Source organism: Tiliqua scincoides, chromosome 5, assembly GCF_035046505.1.
Source record: "Tiliqua scincoides isolate rTilSci1 chromosome 5, rTilSci1.hap2, whole genome shotgun sequence".
Taxonomy (NCBI): Eukaryota; Metazoa; Chordata; class Lepidosauria; order Squamata; family Scincidae; genus Tiliqua; species Tiliqua scincoides.
The window spans coordinates 19,975,752-19,998,563 of NC_089825.1; the positions used below are offsets into that span (position 1 = coordinate 19,975,752).

Below are 22,812 nucleotides of genomic sequence, written 5' to 3' on the forward strand. Positions count from 1 at the left end.
GCAGATGCTTCAGTTCTAGGCACTGAGGACCACTTACCACACAACGTCATGAGTGTCCTGCTTCAGTTTCTCTTACATAGGTCAATGGTTGCCATTCAGTCCCATAGGAAAAAGAGTAAAGTATTGCACTTGAGGACAACTTTTGTATGGACACAAAATACACCAGTGGATGGCTAGGACTACACAGTCAAGGACCAACCTCATCAGGGTGTGCAATGTGTTTTTATACACAGAAATTTGATGTGTCCCTTATGGGTCCCTGCACACGGGCCCTTCTAACCCTCATATCAATGGGCATTCACTAGTTAAATACTTATCTACACATAAGATATTCAGAACACATAAGATATGCTTGCTGTAATCAAACGCCATTTGTCTGCATATGGTTACCAGCCATAAATTTATTCGCACAATATTACCATTGACTCATTTTCTCCATATCCCCCTTCCACTCTTCCACTTCATCAACCACAATCAGCATAATTAATGCAAATACGCCAGTTTATTTGACACATTGTTCAATACGAAATATTTTAATATTTAAAACCCAAAACATCTGACCTTTTTTTTCCCCAGCCAACAAAGAAAAATCAGACTTGGGATTAATTCTATAAATTCCCATTAACAACAAGTAGCAATAATTTATCCACCCGTGTCAAGTAAAACAGATTTGCAGTATACACAAGGGAAAAAATGCTGTAAAAGACCTTTCCATTTGTTTGCATTTATTTTGTTAGTATTTTGCACTACTTGAATGGACTTCAGAGTCGACTAGAAAGGACCGGAAAGTGATGAGGGTTCTTTATATGCTTGCATTGTTCTTGCTGTGGCTTTGCTGGAATTATACAAAGGGTAGCAAACAACCTCCTGACATTCTCGCATTTCCATGGAAGATATGCACTTATCACATTTCAATCCTGTGTTGACATTTCACAGGTGTCTTTACTGAATTAGAGAGCTTTCAAGCTTCAAATAACTATGTCAAGATACCAATTTGCTTGAACTTCTCCTTTAGTTATACATTTGTCTCTCCATCCATACCTTTGATGCTAAGATCCTAAGAGTTGGCAATGTCTGCTTATTTTAGCAAAAATTAGAGAACTTTTTCCTGACCCCAAAAATCTTATTGGTGGGTGAAAACAAATTAATCATATTTATTTCCTCCAGAGTTTTTCAGTCTTGCATTGGAACTTGCTTTAAAAAAGGGGGCAGGCATATAATTCAAAGCTGGCCTGGACAAAATATTAAATGTTGATTCATTTTCCTTAAAATGTGTGTATGTATATATAGATATATCCCACCTTACAACTTTCAAGTTTTCAAGGTGGCTAATTTTATAATCAAGGATAATAAAGATGTTCTTATGTTCTTACGAAACTTCAGAAGTGCATTTTCTGAACGTAGCTTTGCTACCGAGTTCTGATTTGAAGAAGGCTCCTTACAAGAAAGACTCTGACTAATGAATAAATCCATTTTCAATTTCTGGTTTCTCCTCCAGCAACGCTGTACTAACCATTAGTCATCTAATGAGTGCAAGTTCCTCCCTATCATTCAAACTTTGCTGATCATTCAATCCAGACATGGGGTGGGGAAGAGGACAAGGGAGGGAGCAAGAGAGAGAAAAGAATACATCTCTGCCTCACCAGGAAGTCCAGCTTATTGATTTAGCTCTGCTCTCCAGAAAACAATGCAACAGAGTAGATTTCAACAGCACAATTATAGTCAAGGTAAGGTGAAAAGGAAGCTTCTGTTTACCTAAACGCAGGATTCCGGAGGCAAGGCAGGAGATAAGCTACTGAATGTTTCCCGTAGCCATTCAAACCTTTTCTTATAAATTCTTTTCCAATCCTGGCCAGTAAAACACCTTCCATGTGTCTCCCACAATTTCTCTAGCCCTTTTTGAGCAAAACTTTCTCATTTGCATAGCAGTCCCTTCTCGCCTGTGGGACTTTGAACGGCTACATGTTACATTAGCTGTCTTAACATGCTTCCCCAAGCATGACATCATCAATCTCCATGGTTACTCTAAACCCCACCTGCCTACATGGCAGAGTAACCTGTCAGGTTGAGACCGCACAATGCAATTTGACTGTTCAAGTAAATGTTTAACAAACTGTTCCTTGGCATGAGATACCAGAAGTTAACTCAGCATTAAAAAAAACCAAGAGGTATGTTTAGTTGCTTTAGAAGGCAGACTGAGGGATTGTATAGTATTTTTTTTAAACTATGGATGAATACAAGGTAAGCTGACATTCCCTGCTCAATATGTAAAACAAATAACTTAGGGGTTCCCATATCCAAAAAACTGTGTTGAAGAAGCTTGAATATTACAGCTTCTGCAGCTTCACTGTTTCTTTTTTGCTCCTTTTCTTTTTTTTTTAAAAAAAGAAACCAATAATCCCCTTTGGGTGGCACAACCTGTAAAACAGGTTTTTCCTGGAGACTTTCCCCCATTTTCTTTGGAAGGAATTCAGCTACTTTAAAAAGCTTTTCATTGCAAGCATTTTTTTTTTCCCCAAGTCCCACTTGGCTTGCCTGTTTTGCCTCCTGCACTGGTTGGCTGTACCTGCGATCGCACCCCGAGAACCAACAACCATATAACAACAACCGAGGACAACTTAGTGAACCCACCTGAAGACTAGAGAAAGTGGTACCACCCTCAGAAGCTGTCACCTCTTTTGTTTTAATTCCGAGATTCCAGTCCTTTTTTCCTTACGTCTTTCTTCTCTTTCCAGTAAACAATGGATCTGCTCAGAGCTTCAGTTTCATGAGATTCAGGATTTCCTTGATCAAAACATGATGAAAGCTGGATTCCCCCGCTCTCTCAAGACCCCCCCCCTTGCACCATTCAACTCTGTCAACACATTCCGGAGTAGTGAAAATCTTCCTGACCCTTTCAAAAAAGATCTGACCAGTGTGTGGAAGGAGGGGGAAGAACAGTTCTGCAATAAAGGCCACACCTTATTATTTGTATCATAAATAGTGCCCAGAGGCTGATCTTTAATAAAGATTTCCTGTGCTGGATGCTGCCTACTGAAAATGCTTTTCTGCCTCAAAGACCATGCAGTCTAAAGACCAATATCTAAATGGCCATACAGGAACACCTTCTGTGTCCAGCAGGGCTTTTGTGGACCCCTTCCTGAAAGTAAAACACTATCTGACAAGCTACGAAATTGGAGGAATTTTTGGAAAGTCTCTGAAAAAAAACCCAAGGACCTGCCAACTGGGGAAGAAACACTGGAAAGCCCCAATGACCATAGAGAAGTTCTTGTGTGTACTTGTTGTCTCTTTGGACCCTGTCCAAAACCCATTAGTAGGCAAAACATTCATAAAGATAGAAGGGGAGCGGGAAAAGATCAACAGATCCTTGCTGTCCTCTACCTGGCTGCTTCCCAGAAGAATCATAATAGACACAATTGTGCCCTGACACAATGTTCAGGAAGAAGAAAGGTAGCTTCCCGGCTGCGTTCCTCAAGGGCTTCCAACACACAAAGGCAGCACAGTACAAAGATGGGGTGGATAAAGCATCCAAATGAATAATTGGGAACAGCATGTTGTGACAAACAAAAGCTATGGCTATAAATTAGAGATCTGGTTGTTTGCAGACTTTGCAAAAATGCTCTCAATTTTAATTATATCTCAGCTTTTCCAAATTTGTAGCATTACCCTTGCCTAGATGGAGTCCCTTGGCTGGATTTTTTGGGGCCTGTGGGTGGTGGTTTTTAGCACATCGTCCAACTCTTGCTTGTCAAGCCATTGCAAATGTATTGGCTGCTGGAACTATTAAGCACACTTCTGATAGAATCTGTTCTAGACAGGTTCTGCAATGATAATACAAGCTGCCTGTGCAGTGAGACCGCTTAGTCCTGCAGGCTGATTGCTGTCTAACTCTTAACCCCTGCCTGACTGAACCCTGTCTACCTTGTCTGTTTCCCCAAGGAAGCTGAAAACCGTTAGATGCCTTAGGTGGCATATCACATGCTGCCCCTCCCTTATCTGCCGATGTGCCAGTCACTCCTAGTTCCACTTCCTGGAACGCAGAGACAGATGCCCACTACTCTCCTTTCCTGCACACTTCCTCTCTGTTCTCCTCATCTATTTCCAGCTCAGGAAGCAGGAACAGAAGGCTCAGTGGAAGCAAGTGAGTGGATGAAGGTGGAAACTCCCCAATTCATCTGCTGCCTGAGGTGACTACCTCAGTTGGCCTCAAGGATGGGCCAGCCATGTGTTTTCCAATTCTGAACTGTATCTATCAAACAGCCCAGGATTCCTAGAAAATTACACTGTGAAGCAATGTGCTTGGAAACTTCCATCTGTTGTTGCCTTGTGTGTGGAACTAGCTCTTATCCCAGCTCTGTCAGGCTGCCCAAACAGCCTTTGATTTAGATTTTGTAGGAAAGTACTACAAAAATTGAATATAATGAATTAAATTTAATAACAGTGAGGTGGCCATAAAGTTGTTTTTTTTTACAAAAAGACTTCTATTTTATTTTAAAGTGCTCACGTTCAGACCTTTCAAAATTATTAAGTTCAAATTTTTTAAATTCTTGCAAAATTTAGTTTTTGTTCTACTTACATCCATTTCCGCTTAGGAAAGTAAGTGCTGCTCATTAGGCCCTGGTTGCCTTGGAGCAGATGCCACCCAGGCAGAAGCTAATCAAGTAGCTAATTTTTTCTGCATCACTGAAACTTTGAACCTTGCAAAGAATGGCAAACTACACATGCACACTCCAAATGTCACAGGTTGTTACTACAGATAAGGAATCACACTTCTCTAAATTTATGACAAGTTTCCCTGAAATAATTTAATTACTTTTTTTATATTTCTAAATACGTCTCTTGCTTTGAGTATGAAAATGATTGAAGGCAACATTTGGCCTCCTACTTTGAGAAATTAGCATTGCTCTAAAGTAGATATAATCATTATACATACAAAACCAAGGCCTGATTTTTTATTTTTAAAACACACGCATAGAACAGGAGACAGTCTTTTGATTTGATTCTTGCATGTTTATTAGAAAAAAGTGCCAGAGTTCAGTAGGACTGACTCCCTAAAAAACGAGTTTAGGTTTGCTCCTTAATAAATTAGCAAGTAAGACACATTTTTAAACAAGCAGCTAATGCAGTTACTGCATTCCTTCTGTCATTTATTGGCTTTAGAGAGAGATCAAGTTGCAAAATGTATAGGTTGTCCCGCCAGTAGTCTGTTCGAACTTGGCTTGCAAATGCCTGCACCACTGGAACTAAATATTTACATGACTCAGGAAAGGTCTAATCTTACAACTCCCTCTCTTTTTTTTAAAGGCTTGTGCATTATCTTTCCCTACCAGTCTGCATTCTCCACACAGCTACTATAGTTCATTTTGCAGATAACAAGTGCAATCAATGAAAAGCAGCAGACAAAGAATCTAGGACTTTCAAAGTTTAAGGAGAGGGGCAAGGAGTTGAAAATTGATAGCAACTGGCTGAAAATCAGAATTCCCGGAGGGCAGCACCACATGTTCTTATCTCTGCAGCAAACACCAGAGTTTCCTGCAACAGACACATAACGTGTGGACGCTGCACAGAATCTAAACACAACAGTCCCTAGCCCAACATGCTTTCTACCGTGTGTGGAAATAAATGTGCTTCATTTGCTTTAGGCCTGGAGTTCTGATTGAACATTGATTAGTACATGTCTCTCTTGCACCCTTCTCTTCCACTAGCTGTCCGGAAAGTAACATCAGTCAGTGGTCACACATTCCAGACTACAAGGCATTGTTAGAATCAATGGTGACCATTTCCTTTCACTCTGCATTCTCTCAGAGGGGTGGGGTAGAGAAAATGGAATGGTCCTCAAGTCCTAAAATCATTGGACGTGATTTGAAACAAGAGAACATTTTTAAGTTGTGCAGATCAAGAATCTCAGAACGGATTAAAGCAGTGTTTCTCCAGGTTTGTCCTCTGCTGCATCACTTCAAATGGTTCCACCAGAACAGGGGTGCTCAATAGGTGGATCGCGATCTACCGGTAGATCGCGAGGCAAAATGAGTAGATCGCGGAGTGCCGACCCCCCCCTTCAGGTGCCTCTGGGAGGAAACGCCGGGAGTAAGGCCCATTGTACTCAATGGGGCTTACTCCCAGGTAAGTGTGGCTAGGGTTGCAGCCTCACAGCCTAATCCTAGGCATGTCTACTCAGGAGTAAGTCCTGTTATACTCAGTGGGGCTCAAGGTACACCAACATACATTGTACACATAAATGTTATATGTTATGATGGCGCGAACATTGTAAAAAAAACTCTGGTAGATCTCCGGGCCTTGCTGGGTTTCAAAGTAGCTCTCGAGCCAAAAAAGTGTGAGCACCCCTGCACCAGAAGTATCTGGGGATGATGACATCACCAATTACTTCTGGGTTGAGAAGCCAGGTGCAACACGACAAACACCAGTAAGGTCAAGATGGACAGGAGGGCTTTTTCCAAGTGCTGAAAAGCATGCTTTGGAGCTTTGCCTGCAGAGCCAAGCCTCCTACCGTTGCTTATTGTGTCACATTCCTGGTCTTGCTGCTAGGTGGCAGGGGTCCTTAAGTACCACCAGACACCACCTCAAGTACCACTGTCGATACCTGTACCACTGGTTGAGAAACACTGGATTAAAGCACAAACTTTGTTGTCAGGATCGGCCGGGCTGTTCCTGGGCCACCACCAGCAATACCAATGCAGGCCAGCTAGACAGAGGGTGTGACTTTGCCACAACAGATTCCACTCAGGTGCTGGAGGTCCTGGGATCCAGCAGTATAAAAGCTTACTCCAGAAGCACAATGGGGGCAGGAAGGTGCCACCGTTGCCCTGACCTACCCGAAGTGGTCAACAGGATGCCCAGACCAAGCTGCTGCTACTGCCGCTCACACCTCACCTCCTCCTTGCTGGGCCTAGACCCACCACAATGCTCAACTCATTGGAGCAGGGTGTAGGATCACCATTGGACTGTGCTGGGATGACTTCAAGGCCACCCACCCTTTGCCCACCCTTGAAGCTTACTTGAGGCAAGAATGACCTTAGGTTGGGACTGCTGCTTCACAGGTACTGGGGACACCATGAGCTAAGCCCAACCCAGAGCCATATCTGAACATATCCCTACCCACCCAGACTTGGTCAGATATGAACCAAGAGCCTGAACCGAGGGACCCCTGACATCGGAGAACTGCAGGTGTCTCAGATAAAAAGACAAGAGGGGGTGGTCCCTATTGAACGCTCTTGCTCTGTATATATCCCTCCCTTGGTGAGTAACTGGGGATGGTTTTTCGTTATAGCAAAACCTGTTCTTTCCTGCCTGTCTGTCTGCTACCGTGGATTTTGTGCTAGGATGTTCATCTCAAACTGTTTTGAAGCTCCCCTCCCCCAAGAGACGGCGTCCACCCAGGCGGCAGATGTGACACTCAGACTTCACATTTCAACCACCAACAACACCAGCTTATCCAGTAAAAGTCAGCTCATATTAAAATGTAGGAATGGAAGCTTTGATGGGTACATTAGTCAACAATAGCTTTTATGAATCAACTGATAGTAGCCACTTTTAATTGGTGAGGGCACATTTGCCTGAAAGTCACAACATTTGTCTGAAAGTCACTTGTTGGATTTTGGAGTGTATTTTGGCTCTGGTGTGTTAGGGAAAAACAAATACAAGATAATGCTCTTTCCCTCTAACAATGAGTAACAGCTTTAGCAGGGATTATGCCGCTGGTGTACTGTGAATTATATTCAGAATTTCACAGCAAGTTGGTACAGATCTTGGAATACTGGTGTATAGCCCATAACTAGCCCAGTACTTGCTCCCTGTCACCAAACCCCAGGAAGCTTCAGGCACAGAATGTATTAATCCCATTTTGTTGCATATGCATTGACTTCCAGCTGGTTTCTGGATCAATTCAAGGGGCTGGCTGTCACCTTCAGAGCCTAAATGGCTTGCACCCTAAGTATCTATAGGCCTGGATTTTGCCATATGTATCTACCAGCCAGCTAGATCACCTGGAAGGGCTCTGAGCTGCATGGTGCTGACAGAGTACAGTTGACAAGGACATGAGACAAGACCTCCTTGGTAGCCTTGCCCAGGCTTTGGCACTCTCTGCACCAGGAGGTGCATTCTGCCTCATTTTTTCCAATCTTCTGGCATTTGCTAAAGCCCTACTCATTCTAATACATCTGAGGGTGGGAGTTTTATTCTGAACTCTCTTCTGTGATTTTTGTTGTGTATTGTTTAATTAAGTGAGTTAATATATTACTGTTGTAATTTATGTTGAACATGACTTTGGGGCTTTCACAAAAAATGGCCTAGAAAACTAACAGGGAAATAAATAAAGCCAACATGTGCAGCACAAGCTTCCTAAGTGTAATCAAAGGAAGTGTCATTCAAAGCATACAACACTAGTCTAGCCTGGAGGTGATGGAGCCATGAGTGACAACTGCTTGCCAGCTGCCAGGGTACAAATCTATATAGAGATTACTGTCGCACCAGAACATCTGCCAGGAGTGGGAACCCACAGCTCTGTGCACAGTATGTTGTGCCTTGGCCTTGTTCCCAGAACCCCTGCAGATGCCAAAACCCATGGATAAACAAATCCATGAGTCAGGGCATGCCAGACATCTGGACAGACCTCTCTGGTCCTCGGAATGCCTCTAAGGCCTCCAGGGCACTTCTGTTTTTTCTGAAAAACTGGAAGTGCCTTTCTAAGCCTTCCAGAAGCCTCAGGATGCCCCAGCAAGTTGCTTCCTTTTGTGTCTGGAGGACACAGATTGGCACTCAACTGTGTTGAGTAACATCCACAGATGCAAAATCTGTGGATGCAAAGGCAGGACCTGTAATCCCATGTGAGCTATAAATTGGTGTATTTCCCCAGGCAGTAAAAAGTTCTCAATGTGACTCCACCCTCCAGACTGGTTACCAGAAGGTTATAAAGGCTTCCTGTCCAAGATGGGACTTCAGAAAAATAATCTTTCCGGGCTCTGGCTCTGGCTCCCATGTCCAAATTTCAGCTAGACCTTCCAGTTCTGACTTCTGATTCCTACTCAGTCATTGCCTATAATTCAGCTCTGACACAGAGATGTGTTATGGTTTCTGTTATGTATGCAAGTTATCCAGGATCGAAATCCTGCATAACGGATTGGCCCAGACTTATGACTGGCCAATTGGGTAACGGATCGAAATCCTACCATCCGATTGGCCCTCTAGTTAATGTTTCAATTGCACCAATCATGGGGAGTCTGGGCGGAGCTAAAGGGTATAAAAGCCAGGGGTGTTTGCCATGTGTCAGATTCATTGCCAGATTCTGCCAGATTCTGTTCTGAAGATGGAATAAACATACTGAGATGTTATCGCTATGCCTTCCTTTATTCTCATGGACCCACTATATAACAGTTTCATTCCGCACCATGAAATGGTTGAAAAGCAATTGCATTCAGTCCAACAAAACAGCCAATAACTAGCAGAAATACTTCCTTGAAAGACTGACAAAATCTCAATTCAGATACCATGCTACTTTGTGATTTGGAACTGAAACCAGGGACTGAGCCACGGCAAAAAACCCAGCAAATCCTGGTTTAGAATTCCTTCTCTTCTCTAGTTTTCTGTCTGTTTGGCACTCCTCCTCCTCCTAGGTGCAGTGGCCTCTAGAGGCAGAGTAACTATGTTTTATCAATTCATCCAGAGTTTTCAAACTCAATTCAAACCAATGTTTGTCAGCCAACCATTGTTGTCAGTATAGGCATCATGTCAAAGCAGCACTAAGCTCTCCAAACCACAATTTGAGACTGATGTCTGACCTGAACCAAAAAAAGGCATATGCCATTTGTACAGAGAAAGTGTACAAGTCAGAAAGGATGCCCAAGAAGACTGGAGGCTCAATCCTATCCAAATTTCTAGGGCTGATGCAGCTACAATGCAGCCCCAAGATAAGGGAACAACACTTCCATTACCTTGAGGAGGTCTCAATGACTGCTGTGACCACCACAGGATGCAGCTCACACCCCATTGGTGCAACTGCATCAGAGCCAGAAAACTGGATAGGACTGGGTCCTGGGGGAGGGAAAGATCACCTGCTCTGCTACTGAGCTATGCTGCCTATACTTTAGGCACCCCATCAGTATCAGTTCTCAACATCCTTTACTTAGCTAATTTTCTCCTAACTTTTAAGGAATTGAACCGCTAAAGGTTCAAGTTATTCTGAGTGAAAGTCTTATACCAAAAAGAAATAGCAAATTAAAAGATATAGGGCTCAATCCTAACCAGGTCTACTCAGAAGTAAGTCCTATTTTGTTCAATGGGGCTTACTCTCAGGAAAGTGTGGTTAGGATTGCAGCCATAGTAAATTAAATGTATGCCCCTCCCAATGTGCATCTATTTAAGCACAATACCACACAATCAGTAGAATAATGTGGCATGGCTGTTCCTAGATTTTACCACTACAGAGTGCAGGTGTGGTGGAAAGGGGCCAAATGAAAGATTGGAAGACATCCAATCCATTTAAACAAATCTTCAACCTAAAAATATATCATGTCAGTGAGAAGACTAGAACCCCAGTTTCTGGCATACTGCTACTTTTCTACATGCATGATCCCTCTTATTAAAAAATTATTGGCAACATGATCTCCTCCACTTACTGGATTGTACCATTTTGTACTGCAAGAGCTGTACTACATGGTTTTGCCGTTTGTGTAACTCAGCTTGGAGACCTTGCAGTTGCTTCTTTTTTATCAGCCTGGTACACTTAGAGAAGCTCTATGTAGATTTCCTGCAAACACAAGGGCTCCTTTAATGACTTCAGGGTCAGCAGTATCTCCATGTGTGCATCCTCACATGTTCACAGATCCACCTTCATCAAGAAGAGCAAAACCCACATGTCTGAGAGATGGATTTTAGCATCACAACTGTATTTACAATTTAGATCAGGGGTGCCCAAACCCCAGCCTGGGGGCCACTTGCAGCCCTTGGGGGCTCCCAATCCAGCCCGCAGGGAGCCCCTAGTTTCCAAAGAGCCTCTGGCCCTCCAGAGACTTGCTGGAGCCTGCGCTGATCTGATGCAACTGCTCTCAGTGTGAGGACGATCTGTTCGACCTCTCACCTGAGCTGCGGGATGAGGGCTTCCTCCGCTACTTTCTGTTTCACATCTGTGATGCAGCAGTGGCAGCGAAGGAAAGGCTGGCCTTGCTTTGTGCAAGGCCTTTTATAGGCCTTGAGCTACTGCAAGACCTTTATTCATTCATATAAGTCATATTCATTTATGTAAATTTATTCAGATTTTAAATGTAAATTAATTCTTTTTTTTTCCTGGCCCCCGACAGTGTCAGAGAGATGATGTGGCCTTCCTGCCAAAATGTCTGGACACCCCTGATTTCGATAGATGATATCAATTTAAACACACACACACAGAGTTTGTTTTCCATACCTGATCTCGCAGTCTTTCCTGGTGGCCCATTATTGCAGTGGCATGATGGGGATATTTCTGTTTCAGATGCTCAAGAAAAGCCTCTCTCTTCTTGTCCATATCTGATGTTTGCATTCCCAGGATTTCTTTGGAACTCCGAGGGCCGCCTACAGTGTGTCTGCGAGGAATGTTGCGGCCTGATTTTGAACTGGATAACTGGTTGTTTCCAGAAGCAATGAGTTCTTTAGGCCACAGCCTTTCTGCATCATCTAAAGAGGCCGCATGCAAATTACTCTTCCCCTGGTCTGCAAATTAAAAGAAAAAAAAAAACAGTATTGTAAAAATCAAATATCAACATTCATGGTTACACAGAGGAATAACATAGCACTTTTAAGCCTGTTTTAAAAAACAGCATACAAGAATGTAATTCTGCTCCATTTAAAGAAGAGAGATGTACAACACTGAGTTTCAGTAAAATATACACTAAAGTGATAGCTGGCATAAGCTATCTTTAAAAAAAAAATTGTGCTTCATGGAAGGTGGATCACTCAAGGAAAATAGCTCCATGCTATGCTGTTCTTCAGATACAAAGAATACAATCCGTGTTGGGGGTATGGGTGTTCTTGCCCTGCCCACCCCCCAAGACAAAGGTGGTCATACCACATAGAGGCAGTCACATGCTGCCTTCCCACTGGAAAACTGCCACCCTGATTTTGGGTGGGTTGTGAAACTGACATGCTGATAGCTGACAAGGGAAATGGATTGAGTTCTATGGAAATGGAGCAGCACATCCGGATTTACTCATGAGGAGGTGAACATGCCTTGGTCCACTTCAAAGGGCAGGCCGAGAGGAATGCATCACCACTAGAGCTCAGCAAATGCTCCAGTAGGTGGTCACTACAGAAAAAAACAGAGGCTTGAGCAGCTGGCAAAGTGAATTTCTTTTTAAAAAAATCTCATAAAGCTAGGTGGGTCTCGATACAGTGTCAATATAAAAAGTGGGTCCTGGTGCTAAAACATTTGGGGACCACTGGCTTAAATTGTTCCTTTTTTCTATTCTTGTAGCTATGCAAAGTCAGGTCTGGTTCATATTCGGGTGGGCGATCTATTACCTAATAATAGTTAAGTTGGGGGTTGGGAGAAAATAGCATTGCCCCCTGTTGTGGATGAGTGGTTAGAGGGTAGCTTTGTAGACTGTCCAGTGTGGGTTTTAGACTAGCCACACCTTTTCTTTGTTTAATGTTGATCAGCTGAAAATGATACAGTAGCAGTAACAGCAAATGACGCTTGGCAATGGTGTGAGGGTGTTAGTGCTGTGCCTTATTTTATAGGCAGATTGGGTCCTTCTGCCTTCTCCTTGGCTGAGTGGTTAGACAACAGCTTTATTGACTGGTGATGTGGGTTCTAGACCTGCCTCCACCTCTTCTTGCCTAATTCAATGGGATTTTAGGAAGCACTGGGCCTGGCCTTTAGTTATTAGGCTTTAAGTTGCCCCTTGGCAACAGCTAGGGGGAATAGAGAGCGGCTTGATTGTCAAGGGGTTTCATTATCTGGCACTGCAGGTTTGGTGTTACTCTATCATTCCCCCCCTCCCCATTTTTTCCTTCCTGGACTCAAGTGAATACTCATGAAGCCCGAGCAACTGCAAAAATCTAGGACATGGCATCTGAACAGGGCAACTATTTTCAGCTAGTGTGCTGGGAATGGTAAGCAAGCGTGCCACAGGAATTTGGAGGAGGGTCATGCACTTGGTGAGGCCAAGAGTATCAGGAAGGTGGTGCAATTTTTCAGTGACATGCTCTGTGAGAAGGTGCATTCTTCTACACTGGATGGAGGAATGTATTCAGCCCAACAAATTTTTCCTAGGTAATGGGTAATATGGTACTTTGATCAAGATGCCAAAGATGGATCAATGAGCTCATGGCATACACCCAAGTTTGAGTTATTTTCCAGCATACCGACAAGTGTATCTGGAGGGCCATGCATGGATTCTGGGCTTTTCTTCTCATTTTGTCTGGTTATGGGATCTTCTCCCAAGGCCAAAAACAAACAAACAAAAAACTTAACGCTTATTGGCAGAGGACAATGGGATACACTGGCTCCACATTGTAGTGGCTACAGTGGCAGTAGAAATGGGTTTGAGTTGTCAGAAGTTGCTGCGGTTCCAAGATGTGCCCTTGGACCTTATAGTTGGCCGCAGGCATGGTATTCTTACACAGATGGAAGAAAGAAGCAAAACTATGTTAAGCTGTGGCATCTATTACAGTGTGGGCTTCATATGGAGGATTACAGTTGGGGACTCGGCTACATAGTTTTTCCTCAGCAGATAGCAGCTGGACGATACCAAATGTGCGTTCTTGTTTACAGACACTCCATGTTGTTGGAACCAACAGAGAGCAGGCTACAAGAGCTTTGGCTTCCAGCTCAGGTTGGGAGACATAGCACAAGGGCGTGGCCGAAAGATGCATGGTGTAGAACCAGCTGTTACCAATGGTGTAGGCATTTATTCAACCTGGACCCCCCTCCCCAAGTTTTAAGGATTCATTCGCAAGGGATTTAGCTGTGCCAGATTAATGGTTTGTCCTAGTGGCATCAGGCATAGGGGCTTTGTTCTCCTATGTGAGTGGATGACTGGAGTTATACTCTAGTTGGGACTGGAGTTTCACGGAGGATGGTTTATTATTGTAGGTCAGATAGAATAGCAGGGTGCTAAGCTCCAGGCTAGTCCCCCATGTGGCAGATACAGTTTGAGCCAGTGAATGGGAATAAGGATTCTAGTGTGCACCCTGGAACACTAGCATAGTTACAGAGAGCGATGCAGTAAGTATTGCAGATACCGCAATGCACCATGTAAGCAGCGACTTCCACTTGCTGTCAGAGCCATTCTAGGCAGTGACTATTGTCGCTGCCCAAAATGACTCTGATGGCAAGTGGGGGCTGCACTTACACAGTGCATTGCAGCAACTGCAATATTTACCATGTCACCTCCCCATAGCTACACTACTGCCTTGATATAAACAGAATTGAGGAGAGCCAGTACTGATCCATAGATGCTGCTTGGCTGGTAATCCCTTGAACTTGGAATGCAAATGTAACCTCAGGTGCTTTCCACAGCATTGAGAAGGTGATGCAATTCAGTTTCCCTGATCTCTTGGGGATGACATAGATAAGCTTGGGCTGTCAGTTGGCAGATTGAAGTCAAGACAGGAACACCCATAAAGAGAAGAGTTGCTGTTTACCCTAATTTAGATGCCAGCACTGAAGGGAGGAGGAGTTGGGAGACAGGACCTCTCAGCTGCTGAGTTTTTTCATATTTATGATTGGATTTATACAATAAATGTGGCCCAGTTTATATTCCAAAGAACTCATCTCACTTGTTTATTGGGGACTGTAAGGGCAATGAATGGTAGACCCCTTTATTTCTTAAGTTTTAAAGTATACAGGGTGATATTTTTTAATACATTTTCCAACATAATGCTCCAGTAAATTTTAATGGGGCTGTACCTAGTCTTGCTTTGAGATCCAGATTGATAAAAGTCCTTTGACAAAGTGGAGTTGAAATCCTTAATCTTTTTTCAGTGTGTTTTCAACATGTTCTGAAACTTCTATGAAATAGCAAGAAAAGCGCTTCTTTTTCTTCGCTTGTCCCCCCTCCCCAGTTTTTCAGACCATAGCGTTGGTTTTAAATTTCATGGATCTCGCTTGGATTTTATGCCTCTCCGAGACAGCAGACTGGAAAATATAATGTCACTTTTTCAATAAACCATTCTTTGTGGAGAAATGAAATAAAAGCAAGCCTATGCGATCGAAAAAAAAAAATAACAGAAAAAGTCAGATAACTTTAACAACTTCAATTCCACTTTCAGGCCTGCCTATTTTGGATAGCTTTGTGGGAAGAACATAGGCATCGCATGGATGTTAGAGTAAACTTATCTGCAGGTAAATGAGTAGCACAAATTCCTCAAGGCCCAAAGAAAAAAATGCAGGTTGGCAGCTTGTTACTTAATAACTATGAACAAATGGACAGTTAAAAGCAAAAGGATAATCAGTAGGAATGTTTCTGGAGTCTGTTTGCAGCACTGCCTATTATTAGTACGTAGGCTTGAATCTCCTTAAAATTACAGCTTGGCCCTCCATATCTGTGGGGGATCCACTTCTGGATCCCCTGCAGATATCAAAACCTGAGTGTAATGGAATCTGCAGGTGGACCATCAGAGGACTTTTTTATGCACCCAGAAGGACATTCCAGTCGTGTCCAGGAGGTCAGGTGGGGCTCTCCAGTGTGGGTTTGGAACCTGCACTGAGTCAAAGCCATGGGTTTTGAACCCAGGGAAATAAAGGGCCTAGCTGTAATTATTTCAATTGCCCAGGACAGTGTTAAAGATTTGGAGTCATATTGTGTTCAACTTTGTATTTAAGTTTCCAACCAATAATGAATGCTTAACCTCACAACATACACCTCATTATAAGGCATGCCACGCAGTCAGCAGAACCACGTAGCGAATCTTGCTCGACTGTCCCACTTCACTCTGTAGGTGGGAAACATAATACTGATTCAGTGATTTAAGAAACGCTCATCTTAAAAGCCAGCATGTTGAACAGAAAGTAAAGTAAGGGTTTCAATTGACTCTGCTTGGGTAAAGATGGACAACTGCAAGTATTAGTGGCAATAGTGCAGTTTGCTCTGTGCTTAAATCCAGCTGAGCTCAAAGGGATTTAAGCAGCCTAACAGTGCACATTCATTCTGAGATCAAATGGAAACCAAACCACTTGGTTTGGCCACTCTGCTTTCCAAAACAAACCTAATGTGCAACTAGTAGGAAAAAATATGGTTCATTTTGGACTGAACTCATTCATTTCCTGGTATTATAAACACCACAAAAATCTTACATTTACAGTTTGCCCGCATCTTGCTCATAATAGACCTACTTGAATTCAACTTCATGGGATTGAATTCCAAACAAAAAACAAAACACCAGCAGTTAAACACTGCAGGCGATTCTGCTTGCCATTCTACTTACAAACTACATGCCCTGAAGCCAGCCTGAGATAGGAGAATGAAGCTGCTGTCCTCCCCTGTGTCTCGTCATTTTTAAAGAGACCGTCCTTTCCAGATGTCAGGAATTTTCAAGACAATTTCAAGACAAGTATATGGGATTTTGGTTCCATGCATCAATTTTAGAACGTAAGCCTCACATATGACGCGGACAGACTGTATTTAGATTTTCGCACTACTTGTGTTGATCAGCCTATGCGGGTGAAAGGCACTGTAATACACAGCCACATCTGGGCAGAAACTAGGACCTGAATGGTCCCAAAATGAATCTCAGCATAATGAAAAAGAATGGCATTTTGAAATTAAAATTATTTACCTATGTTTACCTAATTGTTTAGGTAGGTGCACTTACCATCTACATTATGGTTGCTTCATAGTGCAATCCTAAACACATTAATTCAAAAGTACTTTGAAATGCAAAAGATTCAAAGGATTTATTTCCATGTAAATATGGTTAGGAAATACAAGTGGGATTGGAACCATGCAGTCCAATTCTATGCATGTTCATTCAGAACTAAGTCTCACTGTGTTCTGCGAGACTTTCTTCCAGGCCAAGCATGCAGCCATACAGTTCAAACCTATACACAAGATATACCAGCATATGTCCATGTACCTTGGTGCAACAATGGCCCCATTGGTGCAGAAGGTCTTGTCTCTTGTTAGCAGATAGGGATCCCCTCTATCCTAGTGTCAAACCCTAGTGGTTTCTGACATCAGTTAGCCTCAGGGTGGGACTCTGGGGAGGGACGGCCTCTCTGCTCTTAGGATCTATATAGCATTCTCACTCTGTGACTCCTTGAGTTCCTAGGGGAGGGGCAGTCCTCAGTGATCATGAACACCCTGTTCTCTTTTGCAGTGGTTTGTTTTTGTACCGCCCTTCCTCCAAGGAACTCAGGATGATATACATAGTTCCTCCCTTCCTTTTGTCCTCCACAACAACTCTGTGAGGTAGGTGAGGCTAAGAGAGAGTGACTGGCCCAAGATCACCCAGGAAGCTTCACGGCATTTGAACCTGGATCTTCCACGTCTCTCAAACCACTACACCATCCTGGCTGTATATGACAGACGGTTGAAGGGGACAGGGAAGGCAGCATATTGCCTGCCATGCTTGCAAGTGCCAGTGATGAAGCAAAGGGCATTGGCTTGTGTGTATGTGTGTGTGTGATTAGCTGGATGGGTCATTGCAGTGACTGACCCATGCAGTGTTCCCTCTGATAGGTCCATATGCTACAGCTTCCCAGTCAGGTGTACCGGTTTGCAGTGATGCAAAGTGTTAAATACCAGATTAAGTGCTCTTTGTCTTTCTCCTACTGTGGCTAGGTAGTTAGAAAGCAACTTTGTGGTGTAGCGGTATGGGTCCTAGACTTGCATCCCCCCTTCATTGGTCCCTACCTGTTTCTGGCCATTCACACAAAAAGTGAGTGTTTGGTTCCTAGCCGGTGTCTTTGTGCATAGAGCTACCAGGACTATGCTTTGCCTGGGTGCTGAATCTCACCTCCTCTTGTGACTCATCCCAGTCCCTGCCCATTAGCAAAAAGGTTCCCTCCAGTACATGAATGCCCCCAAAGGGGGTCAAACCCTGGCCTTGAAGAGACACGTGTATGTTTCATGTGGCTGCCCTCATCCAATGAAACTATTTTTCTACTCTGCTCTGCTCCAGAAGGTATACCTTGGATGAATGTGTTTGAGTGGTATCAGGGGACTTGAACCCTGGTTGTGGGGATTCCTAGCAGTGCTTTGCTTTTGCCGCTTTGCTTCTGATACCGTGGCAGCTCCTCTGGGTGGTGGGGGTACAGCAGCATCCTGGTGTCGTGTAGCAAGTGTGTGAGTGCATGTGTTCATTATGTCCTTGGGGCATTTCCCAATGGTTGGTGGTGGTGTCTGTAGCTGTGTTGCTCATTACTAGTGGCTAGCGGGGGGATGTCCCCCGGCAATGGCTGCTCATTGGTCTGTACCTGCCCCTGCACCCTACTTGGTCCACCCTAGCAGTGCTTCTCTGGTCACTGGCATTGGGATGGGTGGGTGCAGTGATTGGCTTCTTGGACATTGCACAAAAGATGAAACAATGCCAGGACATCACTCCATGGTTTGATGGAGTGTGCCAGGGTTTCCATGGATGCTGTCAAGGTTCTGGGAAGGGCTGCTCTGGTATGGCATCGCCCGGTGGGGCTTAGCACTCACTGTGCTGGCATCAGTGATCCATCAGCACGCTACCCAAACGGGATTAGGCTGTTAGTCTTCCAAGCGATATAATGTTTCTTTTATATGAGCTGCCTATATGTGCTGCTATTATTATAAATCAAACAGCTGCAGCCCCCTGTGAAACACTGTCTGTTACTTTTCCCATATTTGGCCATTTGTACGCTCCTTGACTTTTCTAGTCAATATTTACATCACTGTCTACATCAGCAGAGCAGTTTCCTACATTGCAAGCTACACTAATACAGTGTATAGCCAGAAGAGTGTTCCTTTCCTTCCCGGGACCCACTTGCACAGATAGCGGGAGGCTTGCTGTCCAGTTTGCATAGCCTATGTTGCGCCAGCAGGTACCCCGATGTTTCCAGTACAGACAGGTGTGCAGTTGAAAACCTGAATGTAGTGCTGGGATGGTGTATGTAGTATATTTGACTTTCCAAATAAACATACCGTAGCGATGTCTTCTAATCTCTGCAACGGTGAAGAAACTCACTGATTTAGGTCCAGGGTGTGCAATGACTTTGTCACAAGAGCAAATGTGGCATTAATTGACCAGGGCAATGGGTGTGAATGGGGGGGGGGAAACCTAGGTTCAGTTCCTCATCAGCCATTGAAAAAAACCAGAAAAAAAATGTCATGGAGAAGAGGAATTCGGGGATATATTCACCATGATGCTGAGTTGAAGCTGCATGGTTAGGAGCAGCATACCTTTCAGTACCAGATGCTTGGAACAAGCCAAAGAATAGTCATCAACTCTGTGCCCCACTTATGATGAACATCCAGAAGCATCTCACTGTCTGCTCTTGTACATAGAACTCAAGGTGCCTTTGGATGGATCCAAGCAGGTTTGCTTAATTTTTTAAAATTATCACGTGCTGGTTCACCAAGAGACTCCCAGCTCTGACATCAGTGTATTTTTAGTGTATTATCATTTCTACAGCATTTTTCAACTCACAAGTCTCTTCCTATTAACCACTACCACTTCTTCTCTCACTTATCAGTATAGTTCTATGATTCATTCTGACACTAGGTGTGCTGTTTTTCAGTAGGCTCAAAGAAAAGAGTTGGAGGGAGGGGAACACAAGGAGATTTGGATCTGCTAAAGACTTTAAAAGCCAGTCAGCATTCCTGAGCACTTTACACAGAATTGTTAGGGGGTTAGTGTATAGCAGCTGCCCACACATGCTGAGGGCTGTTGGAGAATGCAGTATTTTTTCCACGTCACATAATTACAAAAACATCCACTTGCAATAATTTTAGGATAATCCTGCCTGAACATACAAAGGGAAAATTCTACCACAAAGCACTTAGTGGTAGGCATTGTGAAGATAAGGGACACACAGGCTCTCTCACTCTGAAATATTCCTGAGAGCAGCTGAGCTTTAAGTTGGATAATGGATCAGTGAATCACCACAGAAAAGGCTTAGGCCGGATGTTCTAAAGTGGTGCATCCTAAATGTAGGCAATTTTTCCTCTTCGTTTGTTGAACTTATGGTGACCATTCAAAAAAGACCTAGCTGGGACCTCACAGTGCAGCCATTCATGTATCAGGCCACATCCTCATCTCCTCGTTTAGGGATCACAAAGCAAACAGCACACTGTGTCAACAAACTGATTGTGGGCACTTCCTTGAGGCCCTGATGATCTAATATGTCACAAACAGAACTGCATGTTCACAGCAACTGCTAATTCTCCTGGACAGGAACGTTTCACCACTGAAGAAAGCCCCATGCTGTTGCATCATGGCTACAGCACTAATGGACAGGTCAGGGCTCCAGCCTGCCTGCACAATAGAATTGCAAGCATTCCAGCTTTCATCTATTAAAAAAAAAGAAAAAGAAAAAGGCTAGAGACTTCATGCTTAAGAGTGGGAGTAGCTTGAACATTAATGATGATTGATGCTACTAAAGTTCATAACTGTCATGCTCAGTATACAAATTTCGTCCAGTTTGTAATGCTTGGTAGTTTTACAAATCAAGTGCTGTTTCCTGCTGAATTTCTTTTCCAGTTCAGAATGCTGAATGAGACTCTGCACATGTGCAGACAACTTTCAGTAGACACAGTGCCCAAAGCTGCGTTAGAGCCCAAACCAAAATCTCACAAGCTCATGGCATGAAACATCACTGATGACTGTGCAATGCATGCTGGGGGTGTGTGTGTGTGAGCCCAGAAGAGTGTAAAAATTTCTTACTTGCCTCCCTGTAGGCCGCCTGGCCTCTGTGGGGCTCCTCCGACATACAGACAATTTTCTGCTAGTTTCCTAAGCTAGTTATTGTACAGCCTTGCAATTTCAAAAATCATACTAGCCCACAAAAACAAAAATCACAATTCCAACCACCTGATCACTCATCTGCCTCAGCGCCATCAGCAAGTAACTGGGAATCCTACCCCTTCCCCCCAGCTCCCTCCATCCACTTCTTGATGGAGCACTGGGTGGTATCACTGGTACTGAGGGTAAGAAGTTTAGCCTGACCAAGGGGATTGTCGGCCTTGATGCAATCCCAATAGGCATATTAATCATATATAGTACAGGTAGAGACCAGGAAAAAAATTCAACTCTTTTCCTGTTTCTCAAAAAAACTGCTCTGCCTGACCTGAAGGCAATGCTTCTATATCACAGGTTAGCAGCAATATACAAGCCTATTTAGTTTCTGATATAGTCTTCAGGGATGTGTTTGCCCTTGTAGTACTTGGCTGTTTGACATGCAATATGATCATGTTTAGCTCATTCCCAGGCTCAATGAATGTGTTCGTTTCTGACACATTCATGAAATGACGTGGATGCTGTGAATATGTCTGCAATGCAATCACATTATTTTTTTTTCTTTAGAGCAAGATACCCTCTCTAACTCACACAGTAAATAGCAGTCTTTTTCTTAGAAAATGTATTTTAAAAAAAAGTAATTAAGTGGAAAGGAACAGCAGCAAGATTGCTAGAACTTTTCGTCTTGTCTACCTAAATTTTCCAGACCTGGGCTGTGGAAAGGGTGACGTTTTATACATGAGTTCACACAGGGCATCGTGTTCACACCAAATGACTCAGTGACCTGAGGCATCAACAAGAGTCTAGGTGAATATCTATAATAGAAACATTATAGGGGTAGAATTCACTCACTGGTTTGCTAGGTACATTTGGTTGGACTCCAGCCCTCAGAGGGCCTGAACTAACCATCTAAGGCAGGGGTGTCAAACTTGTTTCATACTGAGGGCCGAATAGCATTCATGATGCCTGCTGAGAGCCGGAAGTGATGTCATTAGGCAGGAATTAATGTCATTAAACAGGTCATATTCAAAAATAAGCACTTTTTTCTTACTTAGGAACTCATTAGCTGCAAACAACAGAAGAGAAAATGCACAAATCTTGATCATATTTCAAGATATGAGGGAACCCAATTTTCATGTGGGCTGCCCTTTCAGCAGTAACATCACAACACTGCTCAGCAGATGACAGCCTGAGGGCAAGATAAAAAGCTTCCGCGAGCTGCATCTGGCCCCCAGGCCTTATGTTTGACATCCCGTATCTAAGGAATGGCCAGGAAAGAATTTTTCTTGGGGCACCACCATTAGCTCTGGCTAATAGAAAAAGTACAGGAAGACCAACAGTACCCAGAATCACATTTATATTGATATAAATGTAAGGGGTCAGGTAGTACTTCCTGAGCCCTATAAAGGCTCAGTTTTTGGGTTAGTCTTGCTCTCTGGTCCAGCAACTAGTAGAGTTTGCTCTTGCTGCCCCTTGATCAGTGGTTCTCACACATTTAGTACCAGGACCCACTTTTCAGAAAGAATCTGTCAGGACCCACCAGAAGTGATGTCATCACTGGAAGTGACATCATCAAGCAGGAACATTTTTAACAATTTTGGGCTGCAATCCTACCCACACTTACACAGGAGTAAGTCCCATTTACTATCATTGTTAAAAGAATATACATAGTAGCTTGTTAAAAGTACCAGTATGTAACATTTCCTCAAATGCAGCCACATGCCATGGTAGCATCAAGTCTAAAATAACAAAAATAAAATATTGAAATGAATGGGGACCCACCTGAAATTGGTCTCCGATCCACCTAGTGGGACCCAACCCACAGTTTGAGATACACTGTATAGATAGACTTTGCCATGCTTCCTGCTTCCCCTGCCCTCAGTATCATGAAAACCGATTGCC

At 43.5% G+C, this 22,812-nt stretch overlaps 1 protein-coding gene across 12 annotated transcripts in view; it reads right to left on the minus strand.

The window, feature by feature from the left end:
- KIAA1217 (KIAA1217 ortholog) overlaps positions 1 to 22,812 on the minus strand; it is a 252,662-nt gene that overhangs the window by 228,190 nt on the left and 1,660 nt on the right. For 11 of the 12 annotated variants that reach the window (XM_066629018.1, XM_066629011.1, XM_066629019.1 and 8 more), the window contains exon 2: positions 11,417 to 11,700. In XM_066629018.1, the coding sequence (XP_066485115.1) occupies positions 11,417 to 11,700 (284 nt within the window). Of the gene's footprint in view, positions 1 to 11,416; positions 11,701 to 22,812 lie in introns of those variants that run through there. The other variant, XM_066629013.1, reaches the window with a different exon arrangement.